Here is a 26,916-nt window from a genome sequence, read left to right on the forward strand (position 1 = left end):
GACTACGCAGACCCATCAAAAACAAAAGACCGGAGCTACTCATGGAAGGTGTGGTTCTGATCCATGATACGTTTCCAGGTTCCCACATTCGGAACAGGCCAAGTTCAAGTGGGAGCAGCTCTACCATCCTCCCTACAGTCCGGGCATGTCGCTCTGCGATTTTCATGTGTTTGGTCCCCTGAAAAAGCATCTGAAAGGGAAGCGCTTCGACTCGGACGGCAAACTCAAGGATGCTGTGAAGTACTGGGTCTCGTCACGGCCACAGGATTTCCGGGAACAAGGAATCCTTTGGCTCGTTAATCAATGGGATCGTTGTGCTCAGGCGTATGATGTATACTTTGAAGAAAGTCTTCATTTATACCCACAGTATCGTTTCGTACCTTTTCATTTGAACACCCCTTGTATATTTCCGATTGGAAAGAAAGTATTAAACGACTAAATTATTACATTTTATGATATTTGAATCCATAAATATACTGCTAAAAATTTAGAAAATCCCCTTTTCCATATAGTCTCCAAGATCTTTTAGTCAAAATTAGTCAATATTTTTGACACGCAACATTTTAAACAAAGAAAAGTTTCACTCTTCAAAGATTTATACCTCTTGAAAATTTGCCATAACTATTTCGAATGAATTCATTATTTTAGTTTCATTATTTTAAGCTAATCAACAGCCAAAGCTTCTATGATCCGAACGTCGAAATGAACTTAAATCTAGCAAAATCGTTTTAAATAACCCCGGGTTATCTATATTTCCTTTCATTCCCCCACCCTAATATTACGCCACTGCTTATTTATAAATCAAGCCACAACAAAGAGGAAATAGTGGGTGTGGATTTCCCGAAACTTTCTCGCGTACTCTCTAATTAATTGCATACCGTTCGAGAACAATAGTTATGAAAGAACGTATTAGATCTGATCTTTGACGATTAATCGCTGGGGTATGATTAATACATAAGTACCAGAAAATCGGAAACGTGCTTTCAACGCCTCTTTCCCAATTAACTGAAAATAAAATTTGATATCGGACTACAATTGTGATAACAAAATTACATATTAAAATGTCATATATTGGAATTTTATTTTTGAGTTAATGCGTGTGAAAGTATAGATGGTAACAAGATCAACCTTTAGGCAGATTTCGTTTTAAATTGATACAAGTCTACATTTCAGATGTTAAGTCTATGTACCAAATTTAATTTATCTAATTCCTTTCGTTTAGTATTCTTTTTCGGAGTGAATACCTTCAGGTGTCGTCCTCGTCATCTAAGTGCGGTTCAAAATTACGAGGTCCGTTCCAAAATAACCCTAGTGTTGCTTCACAACGGGACGTTATATAACTAAACTGAGTGGATACCTTTCAAAATTCAATTGCAATCTACGAATTTGGAGTAGAAAACCACAAACCAAATCGCATGCGTTTAGCTTAAAAGTGCTTTTGAATTATTCGCAGTCGGATAGACATAATTTCCAAAATATATTTTGTGGACTCGGAAAAAGTTTGAACTCGCTCAAAATCTTGATCAAATTGTATGACCATTATAATTCATTCCCTTTGTATTTATTCTCTATATACAAGAAAGTAAAAAAAAAAAAAAAAGAATATCTATTCATTTTTGAAAATGACTGATTCAATTCTAATTTAAACGATTGATTCTTGAAAGAGATGGATTAGAAATTCTTTCATGAATTATTTTCAATGTATTATAAAATAAAAGGTGTTTTTTTTCTTTTAAGTCTGGAAAATAATAATCCAACTCAATATATAATAATATTTAATTTTCAATTTTAAATTAGCAATATTTAATTATTTTAATAAAAATTATAACTTTTTTTTATTTAGTTAATAACATGGAAAATGATTCAATCTGTTTTGTGGAGGTCTATGATGGCTCCACAATTGAGATTGATAACTAAATCATGCGGTGTAACTAATTGAAATTAACTAAGGAATTGCGGTGTAGCTATAAAGATGAAAACGATGCTTCTATAAAATGCGGTTTATTTCTATGAGAAGGGGCATGGAGTCACCCCACTACCAACGGTAAGCATCGCGTTCCGAGTTCTAAAACCGTTCTGACGGGTCATGACCCCGCGCAGTTACAAAAAAGGGAGCAACCCTAGAATGGGCGCTGGCCAACTTGGCGCGTTGGTAGCAAAGTACTGAACATGCCGCCCCCGTTGAAATATACATTTCAATAATTACATCAATTACATTTTTTGTAAAAACAAGGGAGACAATTAATGCAGTAAATATATGAAAATAACAAAATGACATTAATAATTCTTAAGAAATATAAATAGTTGCACTAGCACTGAAAAGAAAATACAAATAAAGATAAATAACAATGAATATTGCAGTTTTTAGATATAATATTCACTACAAATATTAAAGAGAATCTTACAGATTTCAAGGTACACATTTAGAAATGAATTATGTAAGGTGAAATTAGACTTCCAATGGCAAAAGTGCAATTTTAGAAATGGATCGTTTATATATACCAGAATGAGTTTTAACATTTACTACTCTTACTACATTGTCTTTACCATAGAATACATTTACAATTCTACCTAAAATCCATTTACAACATGGAAGATTTTCTTCTTTGAGCAAAACCATGTCACCAATTTTTAAATTTTGGTTCTTAATTATCCATTTATGTCTTTGTTGCAAAGTACTTAAATAATTATTTTGCCATCTTTTCCATATGACTTGTACCATTTTTGAGGTTCTTTGCCATAAATTCAATCTATTATTTTCAGTGTTTGTTAAATTTGGTTCAACAATGGATGTGATTGGCCTACCAATGAGAAAATGTCCAGGTGTCAGAATTTCCAGATCGTCCATGTCACTAGACAAAGGAGTAATAGGACGGGAATTCAAAATTCCTTCGATCTGATGCAGAATAGTAAAAAATTCCTCATATGTTAACTTTGAAACTCCAACAACACGTTTGAGATGGTATTTGAAGGATTTGACACCTGCCTCCCATAAGCCACCAAAGTTAGGTGCTCTGGGTGGAAGAAATTTCCATTGAATGCCCTCTTCAGATAAAAATTTTGATAAATATTCATCATGTTTATTTACCATAAGAGCTAATCTCTTTAATTCAGAATTACCACTTACAAAATTCTTACCATTATCACTAAAAATAAATTGAGATTTACCTCCTCTTGAAAAGAACCTTTTGAGGCATGCAATGAATGCTTCAGAAGTTAGATCAGAAACAATATCTAAGTGAATACATTTAGTAACCATACAGATAAATATACAAACATAAATTTTATGATATAATCCTTTCCTTTGACCTTTATACTTTATGAAAAACGGTCCACAGAAGTCGATACCTGTACAGTTAAAAGGAGAATTTGCATTCACACGTTCTTTTGGCAAATTGCCCATAATTTGTTCATTAGTCAAAGGTTTTGCTTTGAAACAGGTAATACAACTGTGGACAATTTTTCTACAAACATTCCTTCCATTTAAGGGCCAGAATTCTCTACGAACACAATACAATAAATTTTGTGGCCCAATATGCAAATTTTTCAAATGAAAATACATAACAATTTTTGTTAAATTACTTTTGTCAGGTAAGATAACTGGATGTCTCTGGTCAAAATTTACACTGCTGTGTTGAATACGACCTCCTACTCTCAAAATTCCATCTTCATCAAGAAAAGGATTTAGATTTTTAATCTTACCTGTGGGTTGTTTTCCATGAAGAAGTAAATTTATATCACTCTGAAATGCAATTTCTTGCACAGATTTTACCAAGAATGATTTACCCCTTTGTAATTCTACTGTAGAAAGAGGTCCATACAACCTATTCTTAGGATTTCTTAAATTGTTACAAAATCTAAAAAGAAAACTTACAATACGAATTAATTTAGAATATTTGTTAGTAATACATAAAAGTAAATCTAAAAATGTAGCATCCACACTTTAAGTTAGAGTCTTAGTAGTCTCTCCTTTCAGTTCATGAAAATATTCGTCATCAGTAGGAATGTTACTTTCATCACTAAGTTCAACAGTAACTTGTTGAAGAAACTGTGGACCATTCCACCACAAATGATTGTTCATAAGTTGATGAGGAGTCATACCATGTGAAATAATATCAGCAGGATTTTCACAAGTTTTTACATGATGGCAGGAAAATTCTTTCGTCAGCTCTTGGATGCGGGAAATTCTATTTGACACAAACACTTTAAGTAGATGCAATGAAGTATTAATCCAGGCCAGCACTATAGTCGAATCTGAGTAGAGGCAAATTTTATCTATTTTCAGGTTAAGAGATGACACAGTTTTAGAAGCGAGCTTAGCAAGAAGCTCAGCAGCACATAGCTCAAGACGGGGTATTGTCATCACCTTAATTGGAGCAACTTTAGATTTGCTGCATAGTAGAGAAACTTTCACATGATTCAATATAGTAACACAACGAAGATAGATGACTGCACCATAAGCATCTTTCGATGCGTCAGCAAAACCATGTAGTTCAACTTCCTTGATGGAGTCAGTTAGAATGCAACGAGGAATTTGCATCTTTGTAATATCCCCTAAACAATATCTGAATATTTCCCATTCGTGCTTTTCCTGATGTGGTAACACTTGATCCCATTCAATTTTGTGTAGCCACAATCTCTGGAGGAAGATCTTTGCCTTTACTGTCACTGGTCCTAGAAGACCAAGTGGGTCAAAAAGTTTAGCTATATCAGCCAAAACAGTTCGCTTTGTGGGAATGCTAGTTGATGGAGTTGCATTGAAACCAAAGCAGTCTTCTTTTGGGTTCCATTTCAAGCCAAGTGTTTTAATTGTATTTTTATCAGAATCACCAAACTGATAACCTTGATCTTCAGATGGAACAGATTCTAAAAGCATTTCATTGTTTGCACACCATTTGTGCAAATCCATGCCACCAGCTTTTAGAAGAGAAATCAATTCTTGCTGTAATTTTATTGCAGTAGAAACGTCATCTGCACCAGAGAGAACATCATCAACATAAAAATCTTTTAAGGTTACAGCAGATGCTAAAGGAAATTTGTGTTGCTCATCTATTGCTAATTGGTTTAGCACTCTCGTAGCTAAGTAGGGAGCAGATTTGGTGCCGTATGTAACTGTAAGAAGCTTATAAAATGAAGGTTCCTCAGAACTCCTGGTTTTCCAAAGAATGCATTGAAAATTACACTGCTCAGGATTAACCCAAATCTGCCTGTACATTTTCTTGACATCAGCAGTAAATGCAATCTTGTGCTTTCGGAATCTCAATAAGATTGAAAACAAGTCATCTTGAACAACACCTCCTTTTAGCAAACAGTTATTCAAAGATACACCTGAAGTAGATGCAGCTGAGGCATCAAAAACTACGCGTAACTTTGTTGTACTACTATCAGCCTTGTAAACGCCGTGATGAGGCATGACATATTTTACATTCTCAATACTATCTAATTTTTGCATATGACCCAATTGCTCATATTCTTTCATAAAATTACAATAAAGATTAGAAAAATTCGGATCATTATTTAATCGCTTCCAGAGACTATCTAATCTTTGTTTTGCAGTTTGAATGGAATTGCCTAATTGCATATTTTTCTTAAGAGGAAGGTTAACAATATATTTACCTTGCTCATCCCTACGATAAGTTTGCACGAAATTTTCTTCGCATTCTAATTCTTCTTTGTTTTTAGATGTAGGTGTATCTAAAATATTTTCAACTTCCCAAAATTTCTTTAACAAATTATCTAAGTTATCTATTTGAGAGATTAAACCACAGTGCTGTGATTCCTGTTTACCTTGAATTGTTCCACTTAGTATATGTCCAAATACAGTTTCTTGCAAAATTAAGGAATTATTTATATCAAATCTATTTTCTTTTAAGATACTTAAGAATATTTCTGCCCCTATTAATATATCCACTTTTTTGGGGGAAAAGAATTCCGAATCTGCTAATCGGACGTAAGGCGGAATTTCTATTCCTTCTAAATCAATAAATGTGGATGGCATTAGATCTGTGATTTTCGGAATGACCAAGAAATCTAGTGTTGCAGTAAAAGAACCATCAGAGTTCAAAATAGTGGAGGTACTTTTTCTTTTCACATTAAGAGTAGTATCGGAAATCCCCGATATTGGAACATTTATTTTTTCCTTCTTTAAACCAAGTGCATTGGCGAAATCAGATGTCATCAAATTACACATGCTTCCAGAATCTAATAAAGCCCTACCCTTTTTGACAGTTCCGAAACTATCCAAAACATAAACAACAGCCGTAGCTAGAATCACTCTTTTCTTCTGAGTAACGAAACAGGAAGTCAGGGGGGAAGGGTTGCACAACGAACAGGGGTCAGCAACTGAGGGAGTCTGCCTTGAATTTATTGAGGATGAGTCATCGCTTACTGTGGACACCTGCATCCGGTGTAATAGAGTATGATGCTTTGCTTTGCAAGTGAAACAAGCGTGTTTCGATTTACATTGAGCGATTTTGTGAGATCCGAAACAATTTAAACATAAATATTTTTCTCGAACAGTTTCATATCGCTTTTGCGGGGAGAATTGCAAAAACTGATCGCATTTATGCAATGGATGATCAGCGTTTCTACACAGTATACAATACTTGGGATTATTCGATGGCTTAACAAATAGAGTTCGTGCTTTATTTTTCTGTTCACTAACATCCGAATATTTAGATTTGTATGGAATAGTGTGCCCAATGGCATTTAAAACTTGATATCTTCTTTCTAAAAATTCTATGAAATCATCAAAATCAGGAACTTCCTTGTTTACTAAGGAAAGTTCAAACTGCTTTCGAGATTCGCGGTCTAATTTTTGCAAAATTATATTTATTAAAATAGCATCTGACAATTCATTACGTTCATATTTTAAAACATTTAATGCTCTTAAATTGTTAAGAATACAATCTATTAAATTGCGTAAGTCTTTCGCGGATTCATGAACAATTTTTTCTTGATTAATTATATTTTTGATATGAGTGTCTACAATTACACGTTTATTTTCGAATCTTTCTACTAAAGCTTTCAGAAGGGAATCATATGTATCTTCAGACGTTTCTATCAATTTTGCATCGTTTCTCAAACATGAACGTAAATAGTAGCACTTTTGGTTTTCAGTTAAATTGGGATTATCATTTATTAAATTTAGGAATTGTTGCTTAAAGAAATTCCATTCTTCTATTTTACCGTTAAACAATGGAAGAGGTATTTCCGGTAATCTAATTGAAGTAACTTTATCTATGGACTCTTTAATAATAGCACCATTTGTAGAATTAGAAACAGAAGTAGATTTGAGATCATGTAAAATGGATTTGAGGCTTACCTCTATTTTCAAAATTTCATCCTCGAGTTCGGATAGATTGGATTCCACTTGATCAAAGTCATTGTCCGACACAGTCCTATAATATTCGTTTCTCAGTTCTTCAAATCTTGTACTTGTTCTCGAAAGAATATCCAGTTGGGTAATCACTGTCGATTCAGTTAAATTTTCTCCTTTTTCAATGAATGTTCGCAGTTTTGTCAACTGTCCTCTAATACTGCAATTTCTTCTATTTAAGACAACTAAATCACTTGCCATAACTAATTTGAATGGATATCAAATAGAAATCCAGTGCGCTCAGGCTCCGACGGACCAAAAATGTTTTGTGGAGGTCTATGATGGCTCCACAATTGAGATTGATAACTAAATCATGCGGTGTAACTAATTGAAATTAACTAAGGAATTGCGGTGTAGCTATAAAGATGAAAACGATGCTTCTATAAAATGCGGTTTATTTCTATGAGAAGGGGCATGGAGTCACCCCACTACCAACGGTAAGCATCGCGTTCCGAGTTCTAAAACCGTTCTGACGGGTCATGACCCCGCGCAGTTACAAAAAAGGGAGCAACCCTAGAATGGGCGCTGGCCAACTTGGCGCGTTGGTAGCAAAGTACTGAACACAATCCATCAGTAAATTTATATTAAAGAAATATAAAAGAAGCTGTAAATGTTTTTTGAATTTTTTTTATATTAATGTGCAACATATATATTTTATGTTTTGGAAAAATTAATTGATTCTTTAACATCGTTATTCTTTTCAAGAAAGTGAGAGGAAAAATAGATTTCATTAACGTAAAATTCCTTTTCAAATTGCTTTTTTAAAAAAAATTAATAGCCTGGTGAATTATTCAATTCGTCAATGATGTTATATAAAAGAAACTGTAAATATTTTTTAGACTTTTTATATTAATCTGAGACATTTATATTAAATGTTTTGAAAAAAATAATTGTTTCTTTCTAGGAAGTGAACGGAAAAATAGATTTCATTGATGTAAAATTCCGTTACCCATGCCGTAGAAATGTTCAGGTTCTTCAAGGAATCACTCTCACTATAAACCCTGGTCAAACAGTAGCTCTAGTAGGAGCTAGTGGCTGTGGCAAAAGTACATTAATAGCACTGCTAGAAAGATTTTATGATCCTGAAATTGGAAAAATTGTGAGTTTTAATTATGTGTTTGTAAGTTTTATTAAGTTTACTAATTATGTGTTTGTAAATTTTATTAAGTTTACTAATTATGCGTTCAGTTTATATAAGGAATCAGAAAATTATCACTGTGAAATATTACTGTGAAAAAAAAAGTGTAATTTTTAGCTAACTATCCAGACATTTATGTTTTTAATGACACAATGTCATGGGATTCGACACCATTAAGAAGCTTCCTGCATGCCATGAATAAGGATTAAAAACTATTGAATAACGCGTTTTTAATATTTGTCACAGTTTTGTGCTTAAAAATACGAAGAGTAGTTTAACCACCTTCTTCACCGTTTGTCGATAACGCGCCAAAGCTGGCAACCCATGTTTTCTCTAGTCTAGGACTCCTCCGAAAAACACGGCGTAAGCCATAGAGCTGATGGCGTAAGCTTTTGGTTGGCGAGTTGGCGATTTTTGAAAAGTGTGCCAAGCAGGGAGTTTAATTACGATCGCGTCATATTTTATTCAGTAAATCATGAACATAGTTACGTATAAGACATTTCATCAACATTAGAAACAACTAATATTCCTGAAGAATTAACTGTTCACCAAAAGTACTTAGCATACGCATATTGTATTGATTTGTTTGCTTTTAAACTATTATTATAAGTTCTTGTACAAATCGAATGTTGTGACACATATATCTGATCTATAAAAATCTGATTTTGCTACAAATTGATAAAAAATAACTATATGCAAGATCTCATTATTATTTATTATAATTAAATGCCATGAATATAGATTATAAAATATATATGAAGGTGTGAATCAATGCTTTCATATTCTTCAAAATCACTTATTATTAAAAAAATATTTTATTTAATGTAATTAAGTTGCATTAGAATTTAAATGCTTATTGCATAACAGTTTATATTTTGTTATTAAGGTATCTGTCTACCTACAAAGACAAATTTTTGAAAAATCCATCTAATGACCTGCTTCAGTTTATTTTCTGAATCAGTGTGACCGCAAATAATGAAAAATATTGATCAAGAAATTCTGTGCCAATTAAGATTCTTTAAAATGTGTCAATTTGGGTAAGAAATAGTGGAAATTGCAACAAAAAGCAAAACATTCTACAAAAAATTCTATTGCACATATTACAATTATTTTTATGCACAATATACTTACAGTTACCGTGAAGGGAATGAACTAGAATCTACGAAATATATACATTTTCAAAAAAGTTATAGCTAATCGAGTATTTCAGTATTAAAAATTTCACAAAATTCGTTTTCGAAAATTACATTAGACAGCTCTAAAACAAAAACTATTCAAAGTTATATCCTAGTATATTCTAGCTCTTCAACCGGCTGGAACGTAGAAAGTCGCTCCAACGTGTCGTTCGAATCCCGGCTGGAACGTAGGAAGTCGCTCCAACGTGTCGTTCGAATCCCGGCTGGAACGTAGGAAGTTGCTTTCCGCAAACTGTTTGAATCCCGGCTCCAACGTAGAAAGTCGTCAATGCTTTCCCCCTTAGAGGCAATAAACGAGGTGGGTCATCTGCTTGTTAAGGTCATTTTGTGGTTTTCGCTGACAGTTAGAATTTGGGTGGTCCCTCCAATTAGGGGAATGAACTCACGAGAAGTGGAAATAACGTTCTTCGCAAGAATTCACGATTGCAGGATCGATTGGTGATATGAGCTGTATACTTCATTATTGATTTGAATATTTCATTATTTCACAACAAATTTAATATACAAGTGAAAACTATCATACTTATTAAAGGTAGGGAATCCCTCATATTTACATGTCATAATCATGTATAACAGTTAATGACTGTGATTAGCTCGCAAAAACAGATTTGAATTTTCAGTACTTGGTTGATGAAATATTAAAAAAATACGTTTGAACTTTTAATAATACATTTTTTAAAACGCAGTAAAATATAAAAAAAATCCTTATATAATTTTTTAAAATTTATTTTCATTCCACTTATTAATCGAGACAAATATTTATTTATAAATGTAATTTTAATTATTGCTTAGGCTTTGTATATAGATTTTGGCGAAGTATTTAATACGTAATGAAAGGCACATTTGAAAACTTTTGGATCTAATTATATATTTATTTTTTATAGTTTAGAGGGAACTATAGTAAAAGTGTTTTTAATTATTTTTATAAACGTTTTTATTTAAAGTATCTTAATAAATGTAGTTACTATTATTCTTTTTACTGCTTAATATTATTTTTTATTTCACTATTTTAATACAAGCGCTGTTTACTGCTTTTTGCAGATCATATTTGTCTTCTTTTCGGGAGGGGGGCTCGGGAGAGAAAAAACGTTTCTTTTATAAATATTTAAAAAAAAAACAATTAGAAATTATATTTTTAAAATATATAATTATATTATAAATATATATTTAAAATCTCTATAAAAAAAACAAACCACATTGAAATGGGAAGAAGTTTTGTGTCTTGTGACGGGCTGCGAAAAGTATAAATGAAAAAAAAAAATAACATAGAAATAATAAGGACTATTAAAAAAAGTTTAGTATATGAAAGAAAGAAAATATATTTAATAAATGGGGAACTATTATAGAAATATTTATTTATATTCAACAAAATTCGATGATGAGTGAATTTAATAGATATTGCTTTGAAAAATGGAAAGAATAAATTGTATCTGTATTGTATATAATTATTGCTTTGCATTAAAACAGTATTAGCTATTTAATGAAATTAAACAAATGCATTTAAAGGCTGATACGATTTCTAGCTGTTTGAACGTATCACAAAGCTGTGGATTCAGAACTTAATAATGAATACTGATATACATGCAAACTTAAAAATGAAAGTAAATGAATGCAATTATAAATAAAAGTTACTACCTAACAGATGACACATTTTTTTATATATATCTGCAACATAGCTGCTGATAATCTGTAGAATATAAATATTTTAAAATGTCTTCTAGAAGAAATTTTAAATATAATAAAATTTCTAAGATTAATAAATATAACACAAACAGTACTGCATAAAATCTGTTTATTTTTTACTAGAAATATTTTTAAAAAAATAATTAAGCGATTATTAAAAGTTTTTCATCAGAAATAGTTTGTATACTTTCTTTGAAAAGTGACAAAATTAGAAAATAACTGCCAAATTCCACGTATCATTACAGAATTCTTAAAAGTGAGAATATTAACATAGAGCTATAAATACTGAAAAAAAAAATACGAACTTAAAATACAGCAAAATTTTTAGATGAAATTTATAAAAAGGCATAATTCAATATTTGAAAGATAAATGTGATCATGAGCAAGTTTTACAATATTTCATCCACTGCAATTACATGTAAGGAAATTTAAAAAACAGATTGAGTGTGATATATCTCAAAACATGGAGCAGCGCATAAACCCACCTTGCAGATTACACATTCAAAACGTGTTTCTCTTCTCACTCTTTTACCATTTGCATTTGTTTTTGAGCAACACACGACACATGTCCTAGCAGAGTATTTTTTGTTTTCTGTTGGAGCAACTAAAGACGGAAAATGTCTGCCCGTCAATCTTCCCACATTTTCAATACTCTTTGGGACTTTAGACGATGGTAATCCTCTTCCTTCCTCACATAATCTCTCTATCAATCGCATTCTAAATTCGAGATGATTTACACTTCCTCCATTTTTTTTTATAAAGCAGAAAAGCATTCCACACAGCCTGGTCAAGTAGATGTCGAAATATTTTTTTGTAATATTTCCTTTGTCGGCTTCTGGGTGAAGGATAGTATGCTAAGCACTGATCCGACTTATCAACTCCTCCCATAGATCTATTATAATCGACTACCACCTTAGGCTTTTGTTTGGTTGTAGTGGATATTTTTGATTCAACACTAACTAATGCAGCATTATGAATGGTACTTAGCATTGTTAGAACCTTCTTGTCTTTCCACTGTAGTATCATAATTTTTCCCTTTTGAAATGCTCTCAATTCATGCTTTTTCAATTTTGTGTTCTTAAATTCCACCGGTTACCCTTTTATGTTTCCTCTAACAGTTCCTATTAAATCAGTTTTATATTGAAGAAGAATTTCGGCCACTTCCGGAGAAGTATAAAAATTGTCTGTTAGCTGATATCCTTTATTTTTAAGTTCAGGGATTAAAGTCAGTACACATTTTGTAGATAATCCAAATTGTTCGTATTCTTCCATGAAAAGGGTTCCTTTACCGGTATAGATAATAGAATTCCAAATGTAACCGCTTTCTGATTCACAGAGTTGGAAAAATTTAATTCCGAATCTAGCTCTTTTAGTTGGAATGTATTGCTTCCATGCAAGTAAACCCTTGAAAGCAAGCAAAAACTCGTCTATTGTTACAGATTGATTGGGTGTATAAACAGATTTAAATCTCTCAACCAGCATGTTATGGATATCAAAAATTTTTCTTAGCTTTGCATTTGGATGCGTATTTTTATTGAATTCATCTGAATTCTCAAAATGAAGAAATTTCATTAGCAAACTGAATCTTTTCTCACTCGTGATTTGTCTAAAGAAAGGAGTGTTTAAAATGGGTCTTATGCTCCAGTACGTTGCTTCCACAGATTTTGGCATTATTCCTTGAAGTAAAAGTAAACCAAAAAATAGATGTAACTCTTTTATATCCGTATTTTTCCAATTTAATACTCTCGATGATGGTGTCAAATCGGTTTTGTTGAAAAAGTCTTCGGCGTATCTATTTGTTTCTTCTATAATGAAACTCATCACTGCATTATCAAAAAATATGCTGAAAAACATCATCGGATCATCTGAGTCCCCAAGGAAATTTTTTGCCGCTGAACTGATACCAGGAGTCGAAGTAAATTGAAAATTTGGAGGAGCAGGTGAAAGTGCTTGCAAGTCAATAGGACACCAACAGCGAGCCGCATTTAAAGTATCATCGTCAGATTCACTTTCAGAGTGTTCATCTTCAGAAGATAACATTAATTCCTCACAGTCAGAATAGTCAGAATTTGAATCCATATTAAGCTCATCAATTTTCTCATAAATATAATATTAATTACTTTGACTGCAGGAATTCAATTGCAAATTTCAATAACATACTAAAGAAACTGGATGATAAAATCTTTCATTAAAGCAATCAACATTTATTTAATTAAATAAATATTAATAAGGTCTACTCAAGTTCCCTGCGCAGTGCACTTCCCTCGAGTTGCTAGACCTTTCAAACAGAAAACTATAGCCAGCAAAACTTAAGAGCCTTTGGATTTAAAATCTAAGAATAAGAATCCTGGTGAATGCCTATATAAGTCAAGCTGTTATGAAGAAAATACCAATGAGAAATTAGAATTTGAACATGTGGTCAATAAGAAAGCAGAGGCAATAAAAAGTGATAAAGGATTTATTTAGAGAGCCCCTTCCCCTCATCTAAAAGGATTTTTTTTTTAATGCTGCTTCGATTTTTCAGATTTCTTGGATGACATTTTGTAGAGAATATGCAACCCGTCAATTGATAACAGTCAGCAACATTTTTACTATCTACTGTCTACTCTCAATGAAGACATAATGGAACCATTCCTATTTGCTTGGAACAATGTCGAAGAGTTGGACCGATGTGGTGTAAATGCATAATATTCTGTTTTATTACCACCATGATTCATTTATCGTTTTACTGTGCAATATGTTTTAAGAGAAACTTCTCACAGATTATCTCAAGAATATTTTTTTTATTATTATTATTTCTATAGATTTCGGTTCTGTTCAATTGTTAGTATTCCGTAAGAAAGTGCAAGTGTTTCTCTATGTGAAAGTAGGTTTTCGGCTTGTCCGTATTGTTAATAGAAGTTTTACGATCAAATCAAGCAGTAAAATGTCGGTAGGTTTAGTGCTAACAGTTGCCCGAGTTACGTTACAAAGAGAAGCGTTATATATGGCGACAATAGCCTATTGAAGAAACATTTGTGTCTCAAAATGGGTTATATAAAACATGCGCCAGGCAAATTGTACAATAGAAGTACTAATTTTGCATTGAAAGGGAGGATATTTTCCCTTGCTAGGCATTCAGCAAGACACGAAAGAATTCTTGAAGGATGTTAGGAGTATTTCTTTTAATCTTTACCATTCTTGAAATTTATGAGTCTTGGATTCAAAAGATTTATTCATCACTCTTGAAAGCACTGTTCTTTTTATAAAATTAACGTCGGTATTATGGCAATAATCTATGAAAAAAGTTTTAAAGTTTTGCTCTTTATTCAAGTTCAAATTTTGGTTCAAAAAAATTGTGTGCTCTATCATTTTTGATTTTCATATTTATTAAAGTTTTTTTTCATAGAACATTTAAAGACGTACTTCTTAATATATTTAATAATAATTAATAACTAACAAGTAAAATTAAAAAAATCGATTTCTCTGTTCACTAATATAATGCAAATGGATTTTATTACTAAATTGGTTTATATTTTGGTTGAAATTCGGCTATTGATCAGACACTAGTAAAGATTGTTTCCAATAGAAAAATTGCTTCCTTTAGGAAATTTATTTCTAATGCACCTCCTAAGGCCGATCCTAATAGCAATTTTTAAAAATGAGCTAACATTTTTTCACCAATGCTTGATTTTGCACTTGAACTTTATCTAAAGTATAACAATTTTTTTAACAAAAGCATACCACTGAAACATACTCAACATTCAAGAATAAGTTGAATCATATCTTGATATCAACAATAGAAGCAACAATAAAGACAATTTAATTTCACTTCCATAATTTCTTTCCTTTCATAATGAAATATACTGATGTAAAATATACATAAATTCGATAAATTGATATACAAATTTCAAAATAATTAATTTTCTTTTCATTGAATTACCCCGGGAAAATTTTAATTAAAACTTTTGTCATGCTTAAAAAATTAATAATTTACGAAAATATTAGCTTTTGAATTTTTTAAAAGCTATGTGTGAATCTTACCTTTTGCTTTGATAAAAAATAGTTACAGATGATAAGAAGATTTTAACATCATGTGACCCCAATGAGTCACCTGTGACTAGACCACCAATAACTTGTTGCTTTACCACACCAACATGATTCTCCGACCCAGTCTTTGCTAATTAATTCTATGACGTTAAAATTCACGCTTCTCTCTATTTTTCTTATATATATAAAATAACTTATATATATTATTTCTGATTTAGCGCAATCTTCTTAATATGTAATTCATTGTTAAGCCACTTTTCTTCCATCCAATTTTTGTGACCGGAGGATAAGATCCTTTAAATGAAGAACTCTGTCCTTCCTCCACAAACTGGCAAAACTATTACAGATTCATTAATATCTATAATTTGTTTTATTTTAATTAATGTGCCAAAATTTATAGCAAGTACTTTTATTGTTGAAATGAAATAAAAACCTTATTTTTCACTCACGGGTTTTAAACTTCGCTGAAGTTATGATTACCTACTCTAGATTGTTTTTCTTTTATTTTATTGTGCATCCGTTTTTTGAAATTCACATGAAGTGAAATGTATTATAAATGTTGCCAATGAAATTCGTTTGAATTGTTCAGACATGAAGAGCATGGAAGTACCGGTCTGAAAGGGGTAATTCTTAATTATTCGATATATGCAGCTAAGACTCATTTTTATATGCGAGATTTCATAATTTACGAATTTTCACAAAAAATCATAATGTTGTAACTTAATAAAATGGGTACAATTTAAATTTTGAGTTCATTTATGGAGTTAAATGAAGGAAAGGTTTCTTTCCAATATTTGTCGGCAGAGAAATGCATGGATTTAGGAAATTATTTTTGCGCTGACTTTGAGTCCTTTTTATCAAGATTTGTGACAAGATTAGGAATGATATAAGAAATTGCCATTCAAAATATTCACCTACTAAAAATATGAATGAAATGATAATTTTTATCAGATATAAACCTCGTGAGTAAATGGATGCATTAATAAGTTTTCATATTTCAGCATTAAAATTATCTTTAAAAACGTATCATCTTACCTTATTGCTTTAATTATTTCAAAATAAGATAATATGTCAAAAATATTCAAGTTAATAATATTTTCATAATCATATTATCAATAAAATATTCACCTACTATATATTGACCAAAGATTGTTTTATTATTTTCAGAACTTAAAAAAATGGAATAGGAAACAAAAAACTAAAACAAAAAAAAAATCATGCAAATTTTTATTTAAAAATTTTCAATAACAGATTATATTTTCCGAAATGAACGTAGTATTTTTACTATTACGTATTATTAAATCATTAAAAATAAATTTTTTACAATCTGTTTTAATCAGAAAACAATATTATATATATATATATATAAAATATGCAATGCTATTTTCTTTTCGTATACCAAATATACGAGTAAAATGCTTAAAACTAAAAATTAGATGAAACTTAAGTAAAATTCTCTGAATCTCAGTAAAAAGAATATATTATATTCGCAATGTAATTTGATAAATGATAATTCCTCTAAATCATTTATTAAACAAATTTTTCTATTACTTAAAAAAATTATAAAATCATATTGCGGAATTTTTTATTTATTTTTGAATTTATGCGGAATTTATTTTTGAACAAATTCTATTTTTTGCAAATATTGCAGATTAAAAGAGAAGTTCTTAGTCTTCAGAGCGAAAACCAAATTCTCAGTTGAAAAACCGCATGGCAATTGCCCTGCGTTGACAGATTTATTACTTGATTAATCCGTCAGTACTATTCAAAATCCCCGGTGTTTAGGGGGACGTGATAGTCGAGACGCGGGAAAGTTTACACCCAGCTGTTAATGGTCGGGGGAAAGTAAAAACATACCAGGCCGGTTTACGAACGTTCTGCCAATTTCTTTTCTAGTAAATTGTGTTCAACCATTATTTTGACTGCCGCCGTTTTAAGAACATTCTTAAGCTAGACAGCCGGCGCTCGATGGGCTAGTTATATCTTAGCTGCTTTTGGAACACTTAAGGTAAATTATATGCAAAATTTCAAGGTAATATATTAATAAGTTTTTAAGATATCATGTTTTGCGTATGAAATTTTTTATGAAATCCAAGTTTTTAAAAAATTCATTTAGTTTTCACTTGTCTTGTACTAAAAATGCATAACAATATAAAAAATGTTCAAAAGCAGATGTAATTGCCATTTCTTTCGGCATAAAAAATTACGGAAAATGTATTCTAATACGCGTGGCTTGCTGATAGAACAAATTATAATATAAATTATAATTCAAAGAGGCGTGTATTTGATAAAATGTTGGAAAACCTTCAACTTCTCGTTTCGTTTTCAACTACAATGGTTGATAAAAGAATACCATATATTGGTTTCTATTTATAGTAGAATTAAAACAAATACATATTTAGAAACCTATATAAGTTGGTTTTGAAATAAAACAATAAAAAAATTGTGAATTTTGACCAAATCTACCTTTTAAACATAGACAGATTCATTGAGTACTACATTTTTCTTTATTATTTATATATAAAAACAAACTATATTATAGTACCTTTGGAATAATCATTTTCATTCAAAAATAATTTAATAGAATAAAACAGTAAAAGAAATTGTGAATTTTTGACCAAAAAATTACCCTTTAAACGTAGACAGATACATTAAATACTACATTTTTCTCTATTATTTACGTGTAAAAACAAACTATTATTGTTCCTTCGGAATTATCGTTTTCATTGAAAAAGAATTTAATAGTATAAAACCGTAAAAAAATAAAAAAATGTGAATTTTTACCAAAAACTAACTTATAAACGTAGACAGATACATTAAGTACTACATTTCTCTCCATTACTTACATGTAAAAAAAATATTATTGTACCTTCGGAATTATCGTTTTCATTGAAAAAAATTAGTAGTTTTATGTAGGGAAAATTAAAATGACACTCGTTAATATAACACAATCAACAGAATTTTCTTAAAAATATTAAATATGAAGCAAAATAATAATAATATAGAGTCAAAAAAAAAACTTTTTTTTTTCGTCATGAAATTCGAAACTAGAATAATTGCGGCATTATTTATATACTGGCATACTGTATGTGAGTTGTCTCAAGCAAGATAAAAAAATTCATTTAAAATATTCTACAGCGTAGATCGTTGCACAGAGAGTTGAAAAAAAGAAGGCCTTATGCAGAAGATAATCATAGATAGTAGTTCAGGAAAACAGTTTTTAAAAATTTTACTGAGTTTTTATTTTCTTTAATAAAAATGAGTAACATTTCGATTTTTCCTTAAACAATTTCATGACATATTATTATACAAAGACCATTTTGACATGCCCTTACAATCCAAAACAATAAGTTTTGCACGGATGTCAATATTATTTCCATAAATCTTTTCGCTGAATTTTAATAAATTTGTAAAAATAATTTAAACATATATCATAACCATATTTTTTATTGTTTTAACTTCTGCATATAGACACCAAATAAAATATAGCTGCATTGAAACAATGGCGGAGGTATTTTTTTTTCCAATAAAAGTCATAAGTGCGATATAAAAACGAGCAAATTTCAGAAATCGGATAATGATGTTTTGTATTAGATTGTCGAATCTCCTTTAAAAGTTATATTTAACTGATTTTTTAGGGGGGGGATATATTTGCTATGATAAAACAATTAATATAAAGGAATATGAGATAATTCATATCCCAAAAAAATCGAAGGGTTGTATTCTTATATGTATTTTACATTACCTTACTATGTCCAATAACTTAATCATCATTTTCACCAATATTACAATATATCATTATCATTTTCTATTTGTAGTTATTGGATGGACATGACATAAAGACGATAAATTTGAAGTATCTTAGAAGTCAGATGGCCCTTGTTAGTCAAGAACCAGTTTTATTCAATTGTACAATAAAGGAAAATATAACTTATGGGATTGAAGATAAAGTAACGGAATCGGATATTGAGGCAGTTACCCGAATTGCTAATATACATGATTTCATCATAAATCTACCAAAGGTCAGTATTGTCCATTTATATGATTTTTTCCCAAAAACTTTAAATATTTATGCTTGAATATTGATTAATTAATGCAATTAATATTGAATATTTATTATCACTCTTTTGAATTTTGAAAGGGCTACGACACTGTTGTTGGAGAAAGAGGAACTCAACTTTCTGGCGGTCAGAAACAGCGTATTGCCATTGCCCGAGCTTTAATAAGACATCCAAAAATATTATTATTAGATGAAGCTACTTCCGCTCTAGATACAGAAAGTGAAAAAGTATGTTAAGTTTTATATTCATCTCAGCAAATATTATTTGGCTTCCTTCTTTTATTGTTATAAGTCTTGCGGTATTCATCTATATGTATATACACATTTGAAAGTACAGATTAAAATTTGTATAAGTGAATATTAGAATGAGAAAAAGGAAAATATCATAAATGAATTCATTTTTGTGAAGTTTCCATGAAATGCAATGTTGTTTTCCTTCCATAAGGCATTATTAAAGTGGAACAAGCATGATTTCAGTACTTGAAACGAATTAAATGCAAATTACTTAATTATCTATTATCGAAATGCAAATTATTTGTTTATTTATTATTGAAATGGGTGAATTACGAATTGTTTGATTATAAATCATTGAAATGAAAGAATTGCGAATTGTTTGATTTATTTATTATTTGATTATTTATTATTGCAATGAAGGAATTGAAAATTATTTGATTATTTATTATTGCAATGAAGGAATTGAAAATTATTTGATTATTTATTATTGCAATGAAGGAATTGAAAATTATTTGATTATTTATTATTGAAATGAATGATATGCAAATTATTTGAATATTCATTATTGAAAAGAATGATTTCAAATTATTTGATTATTTAGGATTGAAATGAACGAATAGCAAATTATTTGATTATTTATTATTGAAATGAAGGAACTGAAAATTATTTCACTATTTATTATTGAAATAAATAAAATGCAAACACAATTATTTTACCATTTTTAAATTTTAAGTTAATTATTTAAAAAAAAAATTAGCAGAATAATATGAAATCCATTTTATTCTGGAATTCGGTAGTTCATATATATAAAAATTCCACACTAATACTATCCTATAGCTAATTTTTAAGAAATTACATGTAGGTACACTTAGAAGATTTTCACACCTTGAGAGAGTTTTATCATGGAAAAAATTCAATTATTTCTCTCTTTATTTAGTGCATCAGAGACGATAGATATGCTTTATTGTTCATCTAGCCATTTAACCATTTCATGAGAGCAGTTCAGAAAACTGAATGTTATAATAACATGTAAATTAAATACATTTTCTTTTTTAAAGTAAGTGTTGCAATACAAATTTACTTTTGAAGAAGTATGCATTGAAATTATCTAAACTTCCTATTTGATATTATCTTTCAAAAGTTATTCTGTAGTCACTTTACGTAGTTTATTAGAAATTAATCTGCTTTCACTTTATTTACAGGCTGTACAAAAGGCTCTTGATCAAGCTAGGCAAGGAAGAACGTGTTTAATCATAGCTCACAGACTTTCAACAATACAAAATGCAGACTGCATAGCTGTTATTGGCAACGGTAAAATTGTTGAAAAAGGAACTCATCAAGAACTTGTGAGCAAAAAAGGAATGTATTATGAGCTTATGAAGAAACAGTACAAATGATTGATAGGTCTGATTGGTTATGAAGATATCAATGGCTTCTGGCAAGTTCAATTTAAAAAAATGCTTCAATACATCATAATCATATAATAAATATATTCATCAAGAACGTTTTATCTCTGCAATCATATTTATCTCATATTCTTTTTTCAACTTCATTTCTATTCATACTAATTGAATTTTCAAAACGTAATTTAAATCATCATTCAAATTTTGATAATCTTAAGAACAGGATTTGAAGCAATGACTTACTTTTTATTGAATAGTATGTCTTTTACAGAATAATTATTTTTCAATTTTCATCATGATAAATTGAAAATAAAGCTTTTGAAATACTTTGTTGCGTTGTTTCCTTATCTTTTTTTAAATGTTCTAACCATCATAAAAGAAATTTAATGATGTATCTGAAACGTATTTGCATAGGGAAGAATAACTTGAATAGTTTTAATTTTTATGAATTATTTACAAATGTTTCTTAAATTTTTCATTGAAATACGTTGGTATTTATTATTATGATTATTTTGTTGTAATTATAAATATAAAATTTATGCATTTAATTTTTGCTTCTTATATAAAAGTAATTAGAGAATTATCAAAAAGACGTTTGTATGCTGAAAATTTTATCATCATGTACATGAAAAAATGAGTTTTAATTTATATAATAGAGTCTTCAATTTTTAATATTCATTTTCTTAATCAGAAGCTCAGCACAACACGCTGTTGTATAATTTGTATAATTTTTAAAAATTTTACTTGAAATATATCTATATAAAACGGCACCAGAGTCAAATACTAAAGCTGTGCATTTCTCCTCTCTCCCTTTTCTTGATATGCAATTTGCCTTCTCCTCGCCCCTTTCTTTCTTTCTGTGCCGAATAGTTCAAAGATTAAAAATGAACTTAAACGTAAATACTAATATATCAATCACAAAAAGTTAACTCTTTTTTTTTTTAAGTGTGCTTTACTAACTGTGATTTTCTTCCTTTGGGGAAAAAAAAAGAATAGAGTGGATGTTTCTGTTTAATTTCGTAAACATATGATACACGACATTGTAGCTTGCAAAATTAATTTTTCTCAACTTAATAAATAAAAGATGGTCTCTAACACTTGTGGTAATATGTGTAATAGGAAATTTAAATTGCTTTTCATGGAATTTCACGCAATCCCTAAGGGCTTATGCTCTTCCAAAAGAGCTAAGAAGGTTTAGTTTGTAATTTATGAAGTGATGTAATAAATTTCCCCATGAAAAACGTGTACATGTCATTTTGACAAAAAGTTGTATGAATGATATGATAAAAATTAAAATAAGATTACCTTACAAGCATAAATTAGACCTTTATCGTTTGAATATATACGTCAAACATATGCTGCATTACCATAATTTTCATCTCAGTAACTAAATTCAAGTCATCCACAGACGTTGTAATTGGGTACAAAATCATTGATTCTGTGAATATGAAAAGTGTTCAATGGACCTTGATTGAATAAACACCACAAATCATGTTAGAGAAAATATTTATCATTTAATTAAATGAATGATAGAAATAAAATAAATTGTTAAAAAAAGAATTAAATTGATCCGAAGAATTTTCAGTTATTAAAATCTAACCAAAAAAAATTTTCTTCGACATGGAGAAATACTATGATTTTAAATTAATTTTTGGGTGAAAATAATTATATATATAATTTATAAACAATGATTTCAATCTGAAATACTTAATTTATCTTTTTTATCTTTTTCAAATTTCTGTGATTGTTAAAGTCAATAATTGTAACTGTTTTAAATTATCTTTTTTCCATTTAATTTTTTTTCTTTGTACCATATAAGGGACTTGAAGAATACTTAGTTTTTTTCTTAGTTTAGGAATTTTTAGGAATGGATTAGCAATTTTTAATTTATTGTGATGGAGTTATCTTTTCAATATTTAAAATCTTTTTCATTTTCATTAACCTAAAACTGGATCCTTTTTTTTGGATTTTATTCGGTTTATATATTTTCATAATTTAATACAAGCAACACGACACGTAACAGGCAACACGAAAGAAAAAATAAATTAACAATTTTTTCAATTTTTTTTTAAAGATTTTCAAAGTAAATTATTATTATAGGTTTAAATTGTATTATTCGCTTATTTTGATCTTAAGCTCTTAAATATTCCAATTATCTTTTAGATGCCATTCTGAAAAATTGAATCTTTCAAAGAAAAAGAACCTTTGAATAACAGATTTTTATGTCCTGATTTTATTTTTATTCCTGACTGTTTTTTGAAACATGATTTTTTTAATCTGACTTATTATCAAAATTAAAAACAGTTAATTAGTAAAAGTTAACAGTTAATTAATTAAAATTAAAACCTGACAGTTTTCAAATCTGAATTTTTATTAAGAACAAATGTTGAATAAGTGAATATCATAAGAATATCAGGTTTAATACACCACTAAAATATTCTTGTGTATACCTTATTTTTAATTATGAGTCAAAAATGGTATGCGAAGGATTACAAAAATAATCGGAAAATATTATTTTTTAATGAAAAATATTTTAATACGCAAAAAATGTGTGGAAAAAAAAGTTTTAAAAAAGGCACCAAAGTTTGAAACAAATTCATAAAAAAAAAAAAAAAAAAAAAAAAAATCGAAAAGTTTTTATTTATTTATTTTCGAATTTGGTACTAAAGCAAATATTAACAGCACATCATTCAAGACAATGGTAGGAGCATTTTTACAAAGCGAATGCTTCATATCACGAATAAAAATTAATATATACACACACACACACACACACAAAAATAAAGACCAAATTAAAAAAAAAAAATTATATGCCAAAAAAAGTTTTGCAAAAATGCTTTAAAAACGATCATAATGAAAATAAATTGAAACATACATATTAAGGAGTAAACATTTTAATGAATGCTCTGATTTACTTCGTATGACATCGAAATTATACAACCACATAACATCAAAAATTAATTTAGAGCTTCTTACAAAAATGCATAAAATTTCTTGGTGCCGAATAAAGTGAGCTAAAAAAAAAAAAGGCAAATTTACCGCATTTTATCATTATTGCTTTCTTGAAAAATGCGAAGATTAAAACAAATTTTAATTCATTCGCAAGGCGCAGTAATACATCAAAACCACGTCTACATCACGCAAAATACGTTACTGCGCTTATCGAAGTACGCAAGGTTTGCCACAGAGAACTGTGCGACGATTAGCAGTAGGGAGGTTTGGCGGCCAAAAATATAAACAAACTGGCGAAACAAGCATTTCATGGCAGTAAGAAAAGCGTAACCTCTGACAGGTAAAACAATTTTTTCGGCACTTATAACGAAGATTTGTTTCATATTATTAGTTTGTAATCATTTATAATATTGTTGTGTGCGTGGTAAAAGCAATTTTATATATTAACTGTTTATGTATTTTTGCAAACATTTTTAATCTTTCAATAAGCACATGTTCATAAATTGCCTATTCACACTCATTACATAACAAAATCTAATAAATAGGAACTAAATAGATATACTTCATATAAATCAAACAGAAAAAAACGTATTTTGTAGCTAAAAACCAATAGTTTTCAATAAAACTGCTGCATATTTTATTGCACATTTAGAGAGGGTATTTTTTGATTAGCCGGTAGCAAGCGAAGATTCGCCAAATAATACTGCTAAACAACTTTTTTTGGCGACGATGTAGGACTGTTTCCTCAAATTACGACAATAAAATGGCATTCACACGAAACAAAAACAATATACAAATAAAAAGAATATAATTTATTTTCTTCCATTTATACAAAAGAAATTTTTATACTTATTGGATTATCCAAATATGAGTAATCATAAAAACAGGTGCTACTTATTTTAAATGAATACTGGAAGTGACGTTCGTTAAGTTTGCTCGCAAGTTGGCGTAGGTCTAAATTATTTGGCGATATTTCGCTTGTTTTGACGAGTTGTCTCTTGCACTCAGCTAACCGTACAGTTCTTTACATATTGTTAAATATTGAAATGGAACTGTGCGAGAAAATATTTTTTATTTTAAAATATTAACGATACGATTATTGAGGGTACTTAACTGTTGAATCCTGTAATTCTGAATTAAAAGTTCTTAAAATATAAAATAAACTTTTCAAATTCTATTTTCAATATTTTTTCTATATATACTGTTTGATATTTTTTTATTACTATGAGCATTATTGCTGTTGTTTTAAATATAACAAATTTTTAAAGAATTCTGCATTAAAAACTGGAACAAGTGCCTTTAGTATTACAATTTATAAAATAAATATTTTGATAATCAACCATTTGGTAATCAATCTATCTGATTCAAAAATATTACTGGACACATATGATAACATTTCTTTATCAGAAAAATATTTAGAAATCATTACTTTCAATCCAATTTTTACTTATTATAAAACACTAATATCAGAATAATACAAGAAACATTTAATATTGAATATGGTCAACACAATTGTAATACTGTATAGTACCATTCATTCACTTACAACTGATATTTAAAAATTAAACTAAATTACTGAAAGAACTAAAACATTGAAATAACGAGTAAAGTGTAGATACTGTAAATCTAAAAACAGATTTATTTGAAAATGATTTAAAATAAAATGCTATTTTTTGAAATATTAAACATTTAGTTTTCAAATAAGTTTTTCTTATCTTACGAGAAATAAAATTATCAAAGAAAATGATTTTGAGTAAAGAGTAAAAAAATTTATAAGAAAATTAAAATTCACTAGCATGTTATTACAAAAAAGTGATTTCACCAAACACAAGCTCTTTTATAATACAGAAAACACAAAAAGAAATACTGTGTATTTAAAATAAAAGAAAAGCTATTTATATAAAACAAAAAAGATCTTAAGTATATTTATAAATGTAAAAGCAATTAACGTTCTATTGTAATAGACCTCGAAAAATGTAAACATTCAATTTCATTTTGTACTGCTTGCTAACATAAACAAACTATTCCGGGCGGAAGTTGTTAATGGCAGACATATCATGTGACGTAATATCACGTTGAATGATGGGCAAAAAGATTTGCAGGGGAAGTACGAATATCGTCTCCCTTCCCCTAACAGCCAAGATATTTTTTACAAATTTTAATTTATATTTTACGTAAGCTGTTTTAACGTAATACTTATTCCGACAAACTGAAATGTTAAAAATTAAAGTACAAATAACCATCGAGAAAGTTTATTTCAGTGTCTCACATACAAAATAAATAAATAAAATAAAAAATAAATTTTAAAAATAAGGTAAACAAATTGCGATATTGTTTTTAATATATTCGAAAAATATTACTTTAATATCAGATTTTTCTAATCTGTTGATTTGTGAATAAAAAATTTAAAAAATATGTCCTCCAGTAATGTTCTGAAATTTAAACAATATTTGATATTAATTTTTAAAAATTTTGAACCCATAGAGCCGATTAATAGTAGGGCTACTGCTTAGAGTGCTCTATGTCACAATTCTTTCCCTTGTATGTTTTGTAGAGATTTAAATTATAGTTGAATTTAAATGAAATCAGGTGTCGTTTACATTTTAAATGTTATTCTAACAGCTTTCCTAATTATTTGACCTTCACAAGTTTTATATTATGTGGTTTTTATAGTTCTAGTGATATGTTTATAACTTTTAAAGTTATACAATTATATAATTAAAAAACTTTGAGATTGTTATGTTATGTTAAATTTTTTTGTCATTTTTAATACTGTTTATTTTTTTCTTAATTATTTTAAGTCTGAATTTTGAATATTTAAGGCAATTTGCTGAAATCAGTTT

At 29.2% G+C, this 26,916-nt stretch overlaps 2 protein-coding genes across 2 annotated transcripts in view; both read left to right on the forward strand.

Annotated features, from left to right (window-relative positions):
- LOC129969409 (ATP-dependent translocase ABCB1-like) overlaps window positions 1-21,366 on the forward strand; it is a 69,330-nt gene extending 47,964 nt beyond the window's left edge. The window contains exons 24-27 of the mRNA XM_056083973.1: window positions 8,283-8,477; window positions 19,243-19,446; window positions 19,566-19,712; window positions 20,921-21,366. Coding sequence (XP_055939948.1) covers window positions 8,283-8,477; window positions 19,243-19,446; window positions 19,566-19,712; window positions 20,921-21,115 — 741 coding nt within the window. The 3' untranslated portion in view covers window positions 21,116-21,366. The remainder of the gene's footprint in view (window positions 1-8,282; window positions 8,478-19,242; window positions 19,447-19,565; window positions 19,713-20,920) is intronic.
- A 2,960-nt stretch (window positions 21,367-24,326) lies between these two features.
- Window positions 24,327-26,916, forward strand: part of LOC129969413 (uncharacterized phosphotransferase YvkC-like) — a 152,549-nt gene continuing 149,959 nt past the window's right edge. The window contains exon 1 of the mRNA XM_056083977.1: window positions 24,327-24,413. The gene's annotated coding sequence lies outside the window, so the exon portion shown is untranslated. The remainder of the gene's footprint in view (window positions 24,414-26,916) is intronic.

This window comes from Argiope bruennichi, chromosome 5 (assembly GCF_947563725.1).
Source record: "Argiope bruennichi chromosome 5, qqArgBrue1.1, whole genome shotgun sequence".
Taxonomy (NCBI): domain Eukaryota; kingdom Metazoa; phylum Arthropoda; class Arachnida; order Araneae; family Araneidae; genus Argiope; species Argiope bruennichi.